Below are 14,609 nucleotides of genomic sequence, written 5' to 3'. Positions count from 1 at the left end.
CTACTGTCTTTCACTGAGTGGTTCTAGATTTTAAGGGCTCGGTGCCCATAAGGACCTCTCCTGACTCATCTCTCTACCCATCTGTCCTGCTCATGTCCCACACACCACAGATGCAGTCCACACACCTCAAGACACATTTAAGAACCTGTATATGTAGAGCTTACCAACCTCATCTACCCAGTCCCTATCTCAGCTCAGAAACACTCACCACACCACAACCACCCCAGGAACCTCTGCGCATGCCATTCTCATGCAGCTTCCTTCCCTTCCAGCCCTTCTGATATGCTCCACTTAGAGGATGACATTATATCTGATAAACCCCTAATTATAAGTTTCACACAATTCTGTCTATGTTCCATTTTTGCAATAATCACCTGCTTTACACATTTGTTTTTTCCAGACTATTCCTTCATGGACACACATCTTTACATTCTAGTAGGTAACAGGCACCCACCATCCAGCTGAGTCAACCCTCCTCCTCTCAGGCTCACCCTTTTCAGTTACCACCCTCCTTGCATCCATCAATCAGTAGTTACAAGCCTCAGGTGATATCCCCATATGATTGGGCCTGGCTCATATCCTTCATTTCCCACACATCTGATAGATCATCCCAATTTTCCTTGATGTGGTCCACAGCCATATCCTTGAAATTTTAAACTAAATTCTTGCTTCTGACCACAACCTCCCACACACTCTACCCTTCCATCACTATGGTTCCAACAAAACATGCTGGCAACCCGATGCAAACCTCCCTCCAACCAACCTACTCCACCTCCCAAGCAAGGGGCCAAATGGCCACTTCTTTTCCTGCCGTAGATTAGCCCTGACACATCCACTACATCAAACTCATGCCCAGGGCCTCCCCAATCTTTCTAACATCTGCCACCAGCATAGCTTAAGAAAAAGGACTGGATCCATTACAAATCTATGAATTCTAACCACAGGCTTTAACAGAACTCAAAATATATAAAAATTAATTATGCCAAGTGACTAGTATAGGGCTGATGTGAGAAGTAACACTTATAAGATGGCCTGTCTTCTACGCGTCCTTGACTGTTAGAAACCTATGAGAACACTGTTCTCCTTAAAGGCATCCCCCCAGGCTACCCCGTGCTCATAGCTCCCCTGCTACCCACCCCAGAGCTTGCATCATACTTTGTTTTACTAGGTATACATTTCCTTACATTTAGGAAAAGAAATGCTAGACAGGAGGGCAAGAAAACTGGGCAAAGGATTGAGTACAATGTTTGAAGGTTTTTAAAATACACATGGCACCTTATTTATCTCCCAATTAAATTTAAAACCCACCGCAGAACCAGAAGGTCTGTTTTTCTATAGCAAGCTGTAGACATATCTGGTTTACTTATCAGACAAAGCTCTTTATCCTTCAAAGCATCTAGTGCAGTGTCCACAACACAACTTTCTGTCACATAAGGGACAAGAAAAGACAGGACTCACCAAGGGTGGATCGAGATAGCTGTGTGTTGCTGACCACGTCTGGGGAGTAATCAGGCTATAGAGAGGGAACTGCTGCTGGGGGCTATAGATGGGAGGTAAGTAAAAGGACGCTGTGTAACGGTGCTGCGTGTAAAGGCTCATGTCCAGGGGCCTAAATCCATTCTTTGGCAAAAATGTGTTTATAGCTATTGCCTTTGCTTTTATCCGTGCCTGTGTGAAAATATAAGTGTCTATTAGAATACTTTAGAATATTGGTTTACAAATAAAGTATAAGCAGTGGTCTTGCTTACCTTAATTGGTTTTCCTTGAAAAGTTTTGACTTCTTCTCGCAGATATTTGTAAGCCTAAGGATAAAATCATCCAAAATACCATTGTGTTAATCTTACAAATAAGATGAATTGACAGTTAATACCTCAGATAAGAAATTATATTGTTAAAATACAGTGGGCAAGACCTAGAACTGTGATTCTTAATCTCCTTTGGGCCATAGATTGCTTTTAAAAAAACAACCTGATAAGATCTATGGAATCTCTACCCAAAATTCTCACAAACAACATCTGTATACATTTTGTAAGTATTAATAGATAACATGAAAGGCTACCAGAGACCACAGGCTAGAATCCTGACCCAGGGGAAACAACGAACGGGTGCTGAATTCCTAATAATAACCAGAATTTAAAACTGGAATTACAGTTTGGGAAAGGAAAAAACTAGGATTGCAATATTCACAAGCCCTAATAAGAATAAGGACTTGTGTGGCTCAATGGTTGAGGTCATCGACCTATGAACCAGGAGGTCATGGTCCCATTCCCAGCCAGGGTACATGCCCAGATTGTGGGCTTAATCCCCAGTATGGGGGCGTGCAGGAGTCAGCTGATCAATGATTCTCTCTCATCATTGATGTTTCTATCTCTCTCTCCCTCTCCCTTCCTCTCTGAAATCAATTTAAAAAATGTATTTTTTTTAAAGTCTTTATTCTTTTCCAAATCCCACTCCGTAACACTGAAGGCTCTGACCCACTTGCTACCTGCTCCTCCTAGTAACTCCCCGTCCCCCACAATCCAATTAAAGTCCACCTTTCAGATGCTTGTTTCTGTCCTCTGAACCCCCTGCATTCAAACCATTTAACACTGAGAGCTTCCTTTATACATGCTACTGTTTCCCCAGAGAAAAGTCTTCCTTTCAGGGCAGGGAGACCATCCTAACTCCTGTGTCTCCTCCCAGCGCCTTGTGCTCTTTCAAGTATCTTGTAACACATGTGATGCCAAGTGAAAGATAAGGTCAGGTTCAAATTTCCCAAAACACTTGCCAAATAGTAAGACCTGTCTCTGCCCAGATACAAGAACAGAATTGTTCTAGACTGCTTGTCTTACATATCCTTAGTCTATAGTGTCACTTGCTTTTCATATTTCTACAAAAACTGTCTACAAACACACACCTACTTAAGTTTCTACAACTTGATTTCCTCTCCACTTTATATTCAAACTTAACCCCGAAATATGACAGCAGCATCACTCCCCAAATTTAGCCCCACTATGTACTTAATTGTTAAGTATTGGTAAACTCTGTACTTCTTGAGGGAGAGAAGTTTACCTGTTGGGCATCAGCTTCTGTTTCAAATGTAATAAACCAATTATCATTATAGGCAAATTCACAGTTTATAAATTTTGGTAAATTATCTCCTTTAAATAGTGCTTCTACTTCCTATGGGAAATAGAAAGGTTAGAAATTAATTTTCAACCATGCCACCTTTTTTCCGCATGAAATACAAATGATGCATGCTCTCAAGACAGATCCTTAGACAGAGTCTAACACACTGATATTCCAGTGAATTGCTCCTTCAAAAGGTTCAGTGTGGCTTCCAGAATTGGGGTCTCATTGCTATAGGAACATAAGTCCACAACTTATTTACAGCTTTCTCTACTCCCAAGATACCATTAAGCTAAATTAATGTGAAAATATAATTTAATTTTACCAGTAGGCTGGGGGTGGGAGTGGGGATTTAAGAAATTTAAAAATTAGCTCGACTTTTGCTTCTGGCCAAGATAAGCCAGATTTAGCCTCCCACATGAAACAAAAACAAAAGACAAAATACATGGAATAACAGTTTTCAGACAATGGACCTCAGGTCATGCAACACAGGTAAGCCTGGGAGAACCTAGCTCACACCTGGAGTTAACAGGCCACAGTGCTAGGAGGGTGAGCCGAGCTGAGCTTAGCCTAGTCAGTCCAGCCCCTCCAGGGCCCTCTTCAGGGCACACAGAGGGTGCTGCCTCAGTCAGCACAGGGAAATCAGCTCTAGAGGAAAGGCAGCTTTGCTCCCACCTAACCACTGCCCCTAAGGACGAAACTGCTTCCAAGTCAGACAACTGAATCTCAAAACAAAGCTCAAGAATATTCAAGAGAAAGGACTATAAAACATTACAGTCCAAAATGCCTGGCATCCATTCAAAGTTTACCAGGTATGAAAAAAAAAAAAAAATGATGTGACCTATAATGAGAAAACTCCAATCAAATAAAAAATATTCTTAATGCTCTCTAGAAAGACTTTCCTTCATTCTCTCAAGGCACACCATCAGTATGTTTTACTACACACATGCAACTCAGTTTAAACATTCGGATATGTCACAGATTTTATAGCAATTCTGTAACAGTAGATTACTTTTCACAACTCAAAACAATCAAATGCTGTGGGTTTGTTTTTTTTTCTAAAATTATTGCCTAAGTTAGAACTTCTCAAATTATGATCTCTACTCCATTTACATAAAAAAGATGCCTTTGTGCCCTAGCCAGTTTGGCTCAGTGGATAGAGCATCACCTGAGGACTGAAGGGTCCCAGGTTAGATTCCAGGCAAGGGCATGTATGCTGGTTGCAGGCTCGATCCCTGGCCCTAATCGGGGTGCATACAGGAGGCAACCAATCGATGTGTCTCTTTCATATTGATGTTTTTCCCTCTCTCCCCACCCCATCCCCTTCTTCCACTCTAAAAATCACAGGGAAAATATCCTCAGGTGAGAATTAAAAAAATTTTTATTATTTTTTTAAAAGATGCCTTTGTCTTTCTACTATGACAACATCTGCACTGATGTGGGCCCATCAGCTGGAATGAAGTACAAGCTACTCCTGCTCACTGCACTCTTTGCAGTGTATCCTTGTCATGAAAATATTTGTTTTGAAAAGTAATGGTCTTTATCTTAACTTGTGGGTTTATTAATATTACTTTAAAGTAAATAAATATTTAAACCTTTTAATTTCTGAATACTGAAGTCACCATTATTTATTTTTTAAAATGTAAAGTTTGCAGTGAAGTTCTGAGACCAAAAAGTTTGAGAACCACTCGCACATATGAATCACACTGAAATCATCAGTGTATAAATTCTGGGAAAAGTGTTACTGTACATATGCATTCTTTAAAATACACTCTTCAAAAAACAAGGAAGTAAACAAAAAACTACACAAAAAAACTTCAAAGTAGCCTTGTGAGGAGAAATGACTTACTTCTATAGGGGTGGATTCAGAAATTTCACGTAATATTACTATGCAACGATTTTGATTTGGCCTTACTTTTTCTCCCTTCTCATCCACTTGGACTAAAGGTAAAGCTATAAAGAGAAGAAATATGAATGGTAAAACAAAATATTAAAACACACGAGTCATTTACATTCCATTATGATATAATATAGATACTCCAGTAGGATGTTACACCATGGAACTAAACACATTGAAAAAAGCCTGTATATATTGTAAATTAGCTAAAGGTTTTAAACTAATCTTGCATATTACATTTCTCAGAACTATAGAACATGATTTAAAAGTCCTATAAGAGCTATAATCAATGTTACCACTATGAAACAAAGGTTCTAAACAGCTCAAATAACTAATAATTACAATTCAGGGTTAATGGCTTTTCCTTTCTACAAGTCCCCCCAAATAAAATAATTTTCTGTCTTATTATGACTTTTCATTTTGAATTCACAAGAAGTAAAGATTAAGAAAGCTGCTGATGCCCAGCTGGCTTGGCTCAGCGGTTGAGCATTGACCTATGAACCAGGAGGTCACGTTTCGATTCTCGGTCAGGGTTCCGAGCTCGATCCAGTGTGGGGCGTGCAGGAGGCAGCCAATCAATGATTTTCTCTCATCACTGATGTTTCTCTCTCTCCCTATCCCTTCCTCTCTGAAGTCAATACAAAAATATATTTAAAAAAGAACAAAAAGGAAAGCTGCTGGCCTTTACAAGTGGGTCAGGTGGAACCAATCTCAACTAATATGTAAAATAGGTTCCTGTTCTAAATGAACATTCCAAAAAAAAGCAACACTGGAAAGCACAACACTAGTTTTCAGAATTCAAACTTAAGGTAAGATGTTTCTCTTTTTTTTCTACTACTAAATGGACACAGGAAAAAAAAATCTCCACTGACTGTCCACAGTACAACTAAGCCAGGGAGAATATGTAAACACTTTTGCATAAGAGTCAGATGGATAGTCATGGCAGTAACTCAGAGAAATGGGGCTTTAATTCGGGCACAGTGATGACCCATCATTTAGAAATATTTGGGTGAGGTGGGGGACACGCATCGTACTGTGTTCTTTGGGAACGCCCGTCAGAGCTACTCAGTAGAGCAGTCCTGAGGAGGGAGACTATAGAAATTATTCACCCAGTAATTGTAAACAATATTATAAAATGAATTTTTATAATTAAAAATAATCCCATTAAAAAATAATAATCCCATTTTTTAAAAAAAATCAAACATATCATACATTTAATATAAAACTAATTCCCACTGAAGCCAGTTCTGGGTAGGAGTGGAGAGACAGAAATATTACAAAGGGCACCAGGAAACTCTGGGCAGTGGTAGACATGTTTGTAATCTTGATTACGGTGAAGATTTCAGTGATGCATACGTATGTCCAAACTGATTCAACTGCACACTTTAAATATGCACAGTTCACTATATGTCAATTACACTGAGTGGCCAGATTATTATGATCTCTGAACGCATAATCATCTGGCCACTCAGTGTATATCCTATATAATAAAAGGCTAATATGCAAATTGTCCCCTCGACCAGGAGTTCGACCAGCAGGCAGGCTGGCCAACCGCCCATGTCTCCTCCCCCTGACCAGGCTGGCCGGACCCCACCCATGCACGAATCATGCACTGGGCCTCTAATATACGTGTGTGTGTGTGTGTGTGTGTGTGTGTGTGTGTGTGTGTGTGTAATGTGATCATAATAATGTGGCCACTCAGTGTATACCTCGATAAAGTGGTTTTAAAAAAATAAATAAAATGGTTAGGTTGCAGAAAACTAAATCTGCAAAGCAAACCAGGGCACCAGCAAACTATACTTTATTTTATCCTCACCCCAGATTTTTTTCCCCATTGATTTCTAGAGAGGGTGGGAGGGAGGGCAGGGAAGGGCAGGGGGAAGAAAGAGAGAGAAAGAAATATCAATGCAAGACACACACATCGATTGGTTGCTTCCCCCATGGGGCTGGTGGCATGGAATCTGCAACAGAGGTGTGACCTTGACCAGGAATCAAACCCGAGACCCTTCGGACGCACATGGCAGGTTAACTATTTTTATCCACATTCCCAGAATCACTGTGGGCCTCTGATGTACCCATTTAAACCTTCCTTTGATGTTGCCAAATGTCTAAGAAACAACCTCATTCACAAAGTCCTATAAGGAAAAACACAATTTCACCAAACTTCAGTAGGAAGGTGAAATTTGAAAGGAACTCCTTTAGTGACTAGAATGCTAATTAAAATGTATTTTACTTTAAACGAAAGTATCACTATTTATTTTACTTTTCCTTCATGTCACGTTTCTTTTCATTTCTCCATGGGCCTTTTCCACTCCCTAGATCTATGATCAATTATGGAGCCCATCAACGCCCAGTACCATGAGCATTTCACCACAATGGGGACTGGTCAGAAAGGCCCAGATTTCAGGGAAGACTCCAATTGCCATGAAGGACCTTAGCACTGAATGGCTGTAGATCTAACAGTCACACTGGTAAAAAAAAAAAATATGTCAACACCAGGTACAATGAAGCCTAGACTGTCATTCACTTACATCTCAGCACTTCGACAATCAAGTCCAGGTCGGTGCTGAGCTTCTTGATGTGGTCCAGATTAGCCACTGTGGTGATTGGCACGTACTGATCACTATCCATCTGCGATATAAGGTACATGTCACTAGCAAGATTCTCCCTGCAGAAAGAAGACAATCTCTCTTAATTAACACTTCTTTAAGAGGAAGCCTTGCAAGGATATGAGTGTGGTGTGATGTCACTTCAGAGTTAGTTTAGACCCAACCCCACCTGTTATTTGCCTTAGGTCAATTTTTTTTCAAAGACATTTGGGAAGCAGAGAGAGTAAAAGTATATTGCATTTTATACAATCAAAACTAATCTTTACAAAATGTATCTTATAGCTATCTGTTCTAAAGAGTGTTTTAAGTAGCTTATTAAAAGCACAAACACAATTTTTTTAAGTAAGGAAATACAACTGAAAGAACAAGAAAATAAGAAAAATATAAAAAGACCAGGAAAGGTTGGTGACCAAAGTGCTTGCTATTCAGTCTGAAACACTTCCCAGCACTTTCTAGCAACCAGGATTAAAAAGAAGGAAACCTGATCATAACATGACTTACAGGATCACAAGCTAAGTCACAGATAATCAGTCTGGTTGAATATGAGCTACTTCCTGGTATTTTGGCCTATGATGAACATTCTCAAGTATTAAGGCAGGCCCAGAGAAAAAACTGAAAAATCACTAATACTGATAAATTTTACACATGCCAAACAGTTATCTTCTCACTCAAAAAGATTACATTTAACTCAATTCCATATTCTTGTTTGTTCCGTTCTTCCATTTGAACTTTAAATGTTCTATTCTACTTTTCAATAGAAAAAATATTTGGGGGGTTGGGGGAGGACACACCTAAAAATATGAATGCTGCACGAGTAAAACAACCTACTATTGCAATGTTTGGCATATTTTAAAAACTAGTGCAGGAAATTTGATCTCAATCTTTAGTGTGCTGAAAAATGTCTTTGTAAGATAGACAACCTAAGGCCCCATCACTCAGAGTCTGGGTATGGAGGGGCCCAGGAATCAAAATTTCAGAAAACAACCCAGATAACAATCATTAAGATGAATTTGTGGACAACTATGGAGGACTCTGGCCTAGAGTTCTCCAATATGTCAGAGGTTACTTACTCACTATTACAGATTTCCTGTTAATAGACGTATACAGACATAGATATTAACAGATATATACTCCTTCTATGTAAAGCGTCACATCTATCCTATATAATAAAGAGGTAATATGCAAACTGACCATCACTCCAACACATAAGATGGCCGCCCCCATGTGGACACAAGATGGCTACCACAAGGTGGCCAGCAGGGGAGGGCAGTTGTGGGTGATCAGGCCAGTAGGGGAGGGCAGTTGGGAGGGACCAGGCCTGCAAGGGAAGGCAGCTGGGGGCAATCAGGCCTGCAGGGGAGGGCAGTTGGGGGCGACCAGGCAGGCAGGGGAGAGCAATCAGGCACGCAGGCAGACGAGTGGTTGGGAGCCAGCAGTCCTAGATTGTGAGAGGGATGTCCAACTGCCCCTTTCTATTGCTGATGGGTCTTGATCCAGCATCTAGAAGGGTTCTGGAAGCTGGAGAAGGGGCTGTGCGTAAATTAAATAAGAGTCCAGAGATGAAACATAATTTTGAAAGGCATTAGGGGGGGTCAGAGGAGCTTGGCTGAAGAAACCAAGTTCTCCTTGTATATATATATAAAAGCCTAATATGCAAAGTGTCCCCTCAGGAGTTCAACCTACCGGGAGTTTGATCGCTCGCTATGATGTGCACTGACCACCAGAGGGTGGCATGGAACGAAGGAAGGCCCTGGCCAGCAGCCTCTAGGGACCCTACCCATGCACAAATTTTGTGCACTGGGCCTTTAGTCTGTATATAATAGCCAGTGCATAATACCACAAGTATTAGGTACTAGAAACACTACTACCATCCTTACCTGGATAAGCAGAATTCCAATGTTTTTTTAAGTACTTCTCGGGGGTCTTCCTGGCTTTCTGATTGAGACTCATTTCCTCCTATACAAAATAATCAACTCAGGAAAAATGACTTAAAATTTACCAAGCAGATGATTCAGTATAGCAATTCTAATGTTTTCAATATACATATTAATCATTTAGTGTATAGAGAATATAAGAAAAATGCTGTTGTACCCACTAAAAAAGGAAAGTAGAAGCAAAAAAAGAAAAAAAATCCCTTCACCCCCAAAGAAAAACACAGTTTCAAAAATAATATGATTATCAGATTTATTACCAAAGTTTAGCAGGTGCTTTTTATCACATAATATGTACAAGTTTATGCTTTGTCTCAATTCCAAAAAGAAAATTTCAGACAGCCTTCAAGAACACAGATAATAAAGCAATAATAAAATCTAAAGGAAAGAATCAAAATAAGGCCAAAAAATCAAGGATGAGGATAATAAACACACAGGCTGTAAGGACCACACAATTCCTACACAAGAGCCTTATAAATGCGCCTTTAAAGTTTGAGATAGTCAAAGTCACAAGTGAGAAATTGTGGAGTCACAGGGATGCTACTGAGAACACTAAATAAACAGATCCTTAAGAGGAAACTTTAAGATTGAGAAAACAAATAAGCCTACCTCAGGCAGGTGGTCATGGTCAATATCACAGTGGTAAATCATGCTGATACTAAGTACTGTGAACATGATGGGATAAAAATGGCACTTGATCTTTGTGGTCTTTTTATCCTCCAAACCCATAACTCTGGTATGATCATGAAAAAAAAAAATCAAACAAATTCCAACAGGAATAGAAGCGCACCATACAAAATAATTCAGCCCTAGCTGGTTTGGATCAGTGGATAGAGCGTCGGCCTGCGGACTGAAGGGTCCCAGATTCAATTCCATTGAAGGGCAAATGCCCGGGTTGTGGGCTCGATCCCGAGTAGGGGACGTGCAGGAGGCAGCTAATCAGTGATCCTCAACATTGATGTTTCTATCTCTCTCTCCCTTTCCCTTCCTCTCTGAAATCAATAAAGAAACAAAGTAATTTACCAGTCCTCCTTAAGACTATCAAGGTCATCAAAGGCAAGCAAAGTCTAAGACATTGTTACAGCCTAGAGGAGCCTAAGAAGACATGACAACTAAATATAATTTGGTATCCTGGAATAGGTAAACGTACCAATACTGCATTAGAATTTGTGGCAGATACAGCATACTAATAATGTAAGATGTTAAGAATAGAAGGTACTGTCCCGCAGGTGTGGCTTAGTTGGTTGGAGTTTTGTCTAGTAAACCAAAAGGTCTCAAGGGTTTGATTCCCAATCAGGGCATATACCTGGGTTACAGGTTCGATTCCCAGAGAGGCAACCAATCCATGTCTGTCTGTCTGTCTGTCTCTCTCCCAAAAGGAAAAAAAAAAAATCAATAAACGCATGTACTTAGGTGAGGATTTAAAAAAAACAGAAGGAACTGAGAGCTCTCTGTACTCAATCTTCTCAATTTTTCTGTAAGTCTAAAACTATTCTAAAACAAATGGCAAGGCGAGAGACTCAAAGCTAACCATATCAATTACCACAGAAAATGTAAATGTTCTAAACATTTGAATTTAAAGCAGAGATCATTAAATTAAGACTTGACTTTTTGTAAAAACAAACAAAACTCAACTGTTATCTATAAGAAATGTACTTTAGTAAATATAAATACCCAAATAAGTTAAAAGTAAAAGGATGGGAAAAGATATACCATGCTAGCTAGCACCAGTCAAAATAAAGCTGAGGGACTATATTATTAGACAGAGTAAATTCAGAGCAAAGACAATTAATTACCAGGGATAAAGAAAGTCATTTCATAATGACAGAGGAGTCAATTCATCAAGAGGTCATAGCAATCCTAATACAGAGCTCCAAAAAAAATGCATGAAGCAAAAACTGGTAGAGCTAAAAGAAAAACAGACAAATCCAATACTGATAAAATACCTTTCTTAATAACTGACAGAACAAGTAGGCAGAAACCAGGAATATAGTAGATTTGAATAAGACCTGACTGATATTTATAGAACACCCCTATACCAACAGCAAAATACACATTCTTCTTTAGTGCAAAGGCAACATTTACTAAGACTGCCAATATTTTGGGCCAAAGAGATTCATGTCATACAAAGCATGTCCTTTGACCACAGAGATTAAATTAGAAGTCAATAAAAGAAAGTTCCCTGGAAAATCCCCCAAATATTTAGAAACTAAGTTAAATACTTCTAAATTACGTTTGGATTTTTAAAAAAATGTAGGAATGAAATTAGAAAAAATTTGAAACTGAATTTAAAAGAAAGACACAACAATTTTTGAGATTGTGCTAAAGCAGTACTTAGGAGGAAATTTATAGAACTAAATGGCTATATTAAAAAGAAGAAATGGCCCCATATCAATGAGTTCAGCTTCTGTCTTATAAGACACTAGAAAAAGAACAAATTGAACCCAAAGTAACAAGAAGAAAGTATATTATGGAGATTAGATTTAAAGCAATGAAACAAGAAGAAAAAAATATTGAGGAAATTCAATGAAACCAAATACTATTTTTTTGAGGTCAATAAAATGGACAAACGTCTACCAAATTTGATTGGGGGGCCGGAGGAGACACAAATTACCAACAGAAATGAGTGATGTGACAGATTCTATAGATTAAAAGGATAAATAGAATAATATAAGCAACTCTATCCAATAACTTTGACAATTAATGAACTGGTCCAAATCTTTGGAAGACATAAGTAACTAAAGCTCCCTCAAGAAGAAATAGATAACCTGAGAAGCCCTATATATATTAAAAAATCTATCTATCTAAAGAGGTAATATGCAAATTAGCCAGGATGCCTTAACGGGTCAGGACCCAACAGGAAGAGGTTGCGTGCATAGGTGAGGCCCTGAGCGAAGGTAGACAGAGACAGGGGGGCCTGCTTGAGCTGGCGTGGCAGCTCGGGCGGCTCCGGAACAGACACAGGCAGGGTGGCCGGGGAACACTGCGAGTCAGACAGGCACTGGTCCAGCCTGACTCCTGCAGTGGCCGGCACTGCAGGAGTCAGGCGCAGGTCCCGGCCCCCACAGGACGCCTCCTCGCATGGCGGGAGGGGGGGCGCCACTAGGCCTCTAGTAAAAGATAAAAACATGTAGGTGAAAACTTTCCCACAATAAAATTGTAGGCCTGGATGACTTCATTTCTTAATTTAAGGAAGAAATAATAAACTCATCAAAAAATTGAACAGGAAGGAAACTACAGACCAATATTACTCATGAACACAGATGTAAAAATTCTAAGCAAAAATTTGACCAATCTAATCCAACAATATATCAAGTATATTACATCATGAACTAAGTGAGGCTTTCCCAGGAATGTAAGTGTGGTTAAATGTTTGAAAAATCAATAATATAATTCACCTTTAACACACTAAAATAGAAAAAAATATATGACCATCGCCACAGATGGAGGAAAAGCAAGACATATTTCAAGAACCATTCCTCATAAAAACTCCCAGGAAAATATAACTGAAGATACCTCATCAACCCAATAAAGGTCATATAGGTAAAAATAATTAGCATTATACTCAATATAAAGACTGTTTTCCCCCTAAGTTCAGTCAGATGTTTGCACTCGTCGCATATGTTCACCTTTGCAATGGAAAATCTATCTAGTACAATCAGGCAAGATAAAGAAATAAAGGGTACCAGACTGGCTAGGAAATAAAACTGAATTTATTCACAGATAAATTCACATCTATGTAGAAAATCCAATGGAATCTACAGAAAAGTTCCTAAAACTAGTAAGTGAGCTTAATAGAAAGTTTACAGGGTATAATGTCAATTTATAAAAATTAATTATATTTCTATCTACTGATAAACAATTGCTTAACAACTGCTTAATTTGTTTAGTAAACAAATTAAATTTTTTAAAAATCACTTACAATAGAATAGCACCAAAAAATACAAAAAACTTAAGGATAAGTTGAACAAAAGATGTGAAAGACCAGTACACCAAAAAACAAACAAACAAACAAAAAAAAAACACACACCACAAAGCCAAGAAAAATCAAAGACCTAAACACGTGGAAACATATATCTTGTTCATGAATACTGCCTTAAGATGTCAATTTTCTCCAACTGATCTATAGATTCAATGCAATTTCAATAAAAAAAAAAAAAACCTCAGCATTTTATAGCTAATAACCATCTTATTCTAATTTTATGAAAATAGAAATTAGAAAATCCAAAATAACTCTGAAAAAGAACAAAATGAGAGGGCTAACACTACCTGTTTTCAAGAATTACTTACAGTAATCAAAACTGTGTGGCAATGCTGTCAAAACAGACTAACAGATCCCCACTGAATGGGAGAACATCTATACTTATAAAAGCCTAAGAGACCGTTCGGCTGGTAACTATGATGCGCACTAACCACCAGGGGGCAGACGCTCAATGCAGTCATGAAAACATGGAACAGACTGATGAATCTCAGAGGGAAGGGGGTGGGGGAAGGGCGGGAAGAGATTAATTAAAGATCTTATATGCATACTAGAGGCCCAATGCATGGATTTGTGCACTGGTGGGGTCCCTTGGCCTGGTCTACAGGGATTGGACCAAAACCGGCTCTCCGACATCCCCCAAGGGGTCCCAGATTGCGAGAGGTCACAGGCCAGGCTGAGGGTCCCCCACCAGTGCACGAATCCGTGCACTGGGCCTCTAGTATTTGATAATGAGACATCTGATAAGGGGTTAATTTCCAAAATATATAAGGAACTTATAGAACTCAACATGAGAAAGACAAACAACCCAATTAAAAAATGGACAACCTGAATAGATACTTCTCCAAAGAGGATATACATATGGCCAACAGACATATGAAAAAATGCTCAACATCTCTAATCAGCAGAGAGATACAAATTAAAAGCACAATGAAATATCACCTCACATCTGTCAGAATGGCTATCATCAATAAATCAACAAACAAGTGCTGGTGAGAAAAGGGAACCTTCTGCACTGTTGGTGGGAATGTAGACTGATGCAGCTACTGTGGAAAAGTATGGAGTTTCCTCAAAAAATTCAAAAT

At 39.1% G+C, this 14,609-nt stretch overlaps 1 protein-coding gene across 3 annotated transcripts in view; it reads right to left on the bottom strand.

Moving 5' to 3' along the window:
* LARP4B (La ribonucleoprotein 4B) overlaps window positions 1-14,609 on the bottom strand; it is a 100,999-nt gene that overhangs the window by 26,085 nt on the left and 60,305 nt on the right. For all 3 annotated transcript variants that reach the window (XM_079769243.1, XM_079769244.1, XM_079769242.1), the window contains 6 exons: window positions 9,492-9,570; window positions 7,537-7,673; window positions 4,958-5,061; window positions 3,052-3,162; window positions 1,749-1,802; window positions 1,459-1,668 (listed from right to left, as the gene is read on the bottom strand). In XM_079769243.1, the coding sequence (XP_079625369.1) occupies window positions 1,459-1,668; window positions 1,749-1,802; window positions 3,052-3,162; window positions 4,958-5,061; window positions 7,537-7,673; window positions 9,492-9,570 (695 nt within the window). The remainder of the gene's footprint in view (window positions 1-1,458; window positions 1,669-1,748; window positions 1,803-3,051; window positions 3,163-4,957; window positions 5,062-7,536; window positions 7,674-9,491; window positions 9,571-14,609) is intronic.

This window comes from Cnephaeus nilssonii (assembly GCF_951640355.1).
Source record: "Cnephaeus nilssonii genome assembly, chromosome: 1".
Taxonomy (NCBI): Eukaryota; Metazoa; Chordata; class Mammalia; order Chiroptera; family Vespertilionidae; genus Cnephaeus; species Cnephaeus nilssonii.
The sequence above is the reverse complement of the archived record's forward strand: the minus strand, read 5'-3'. Positions and strand labels throughout refer to the sequence as shown.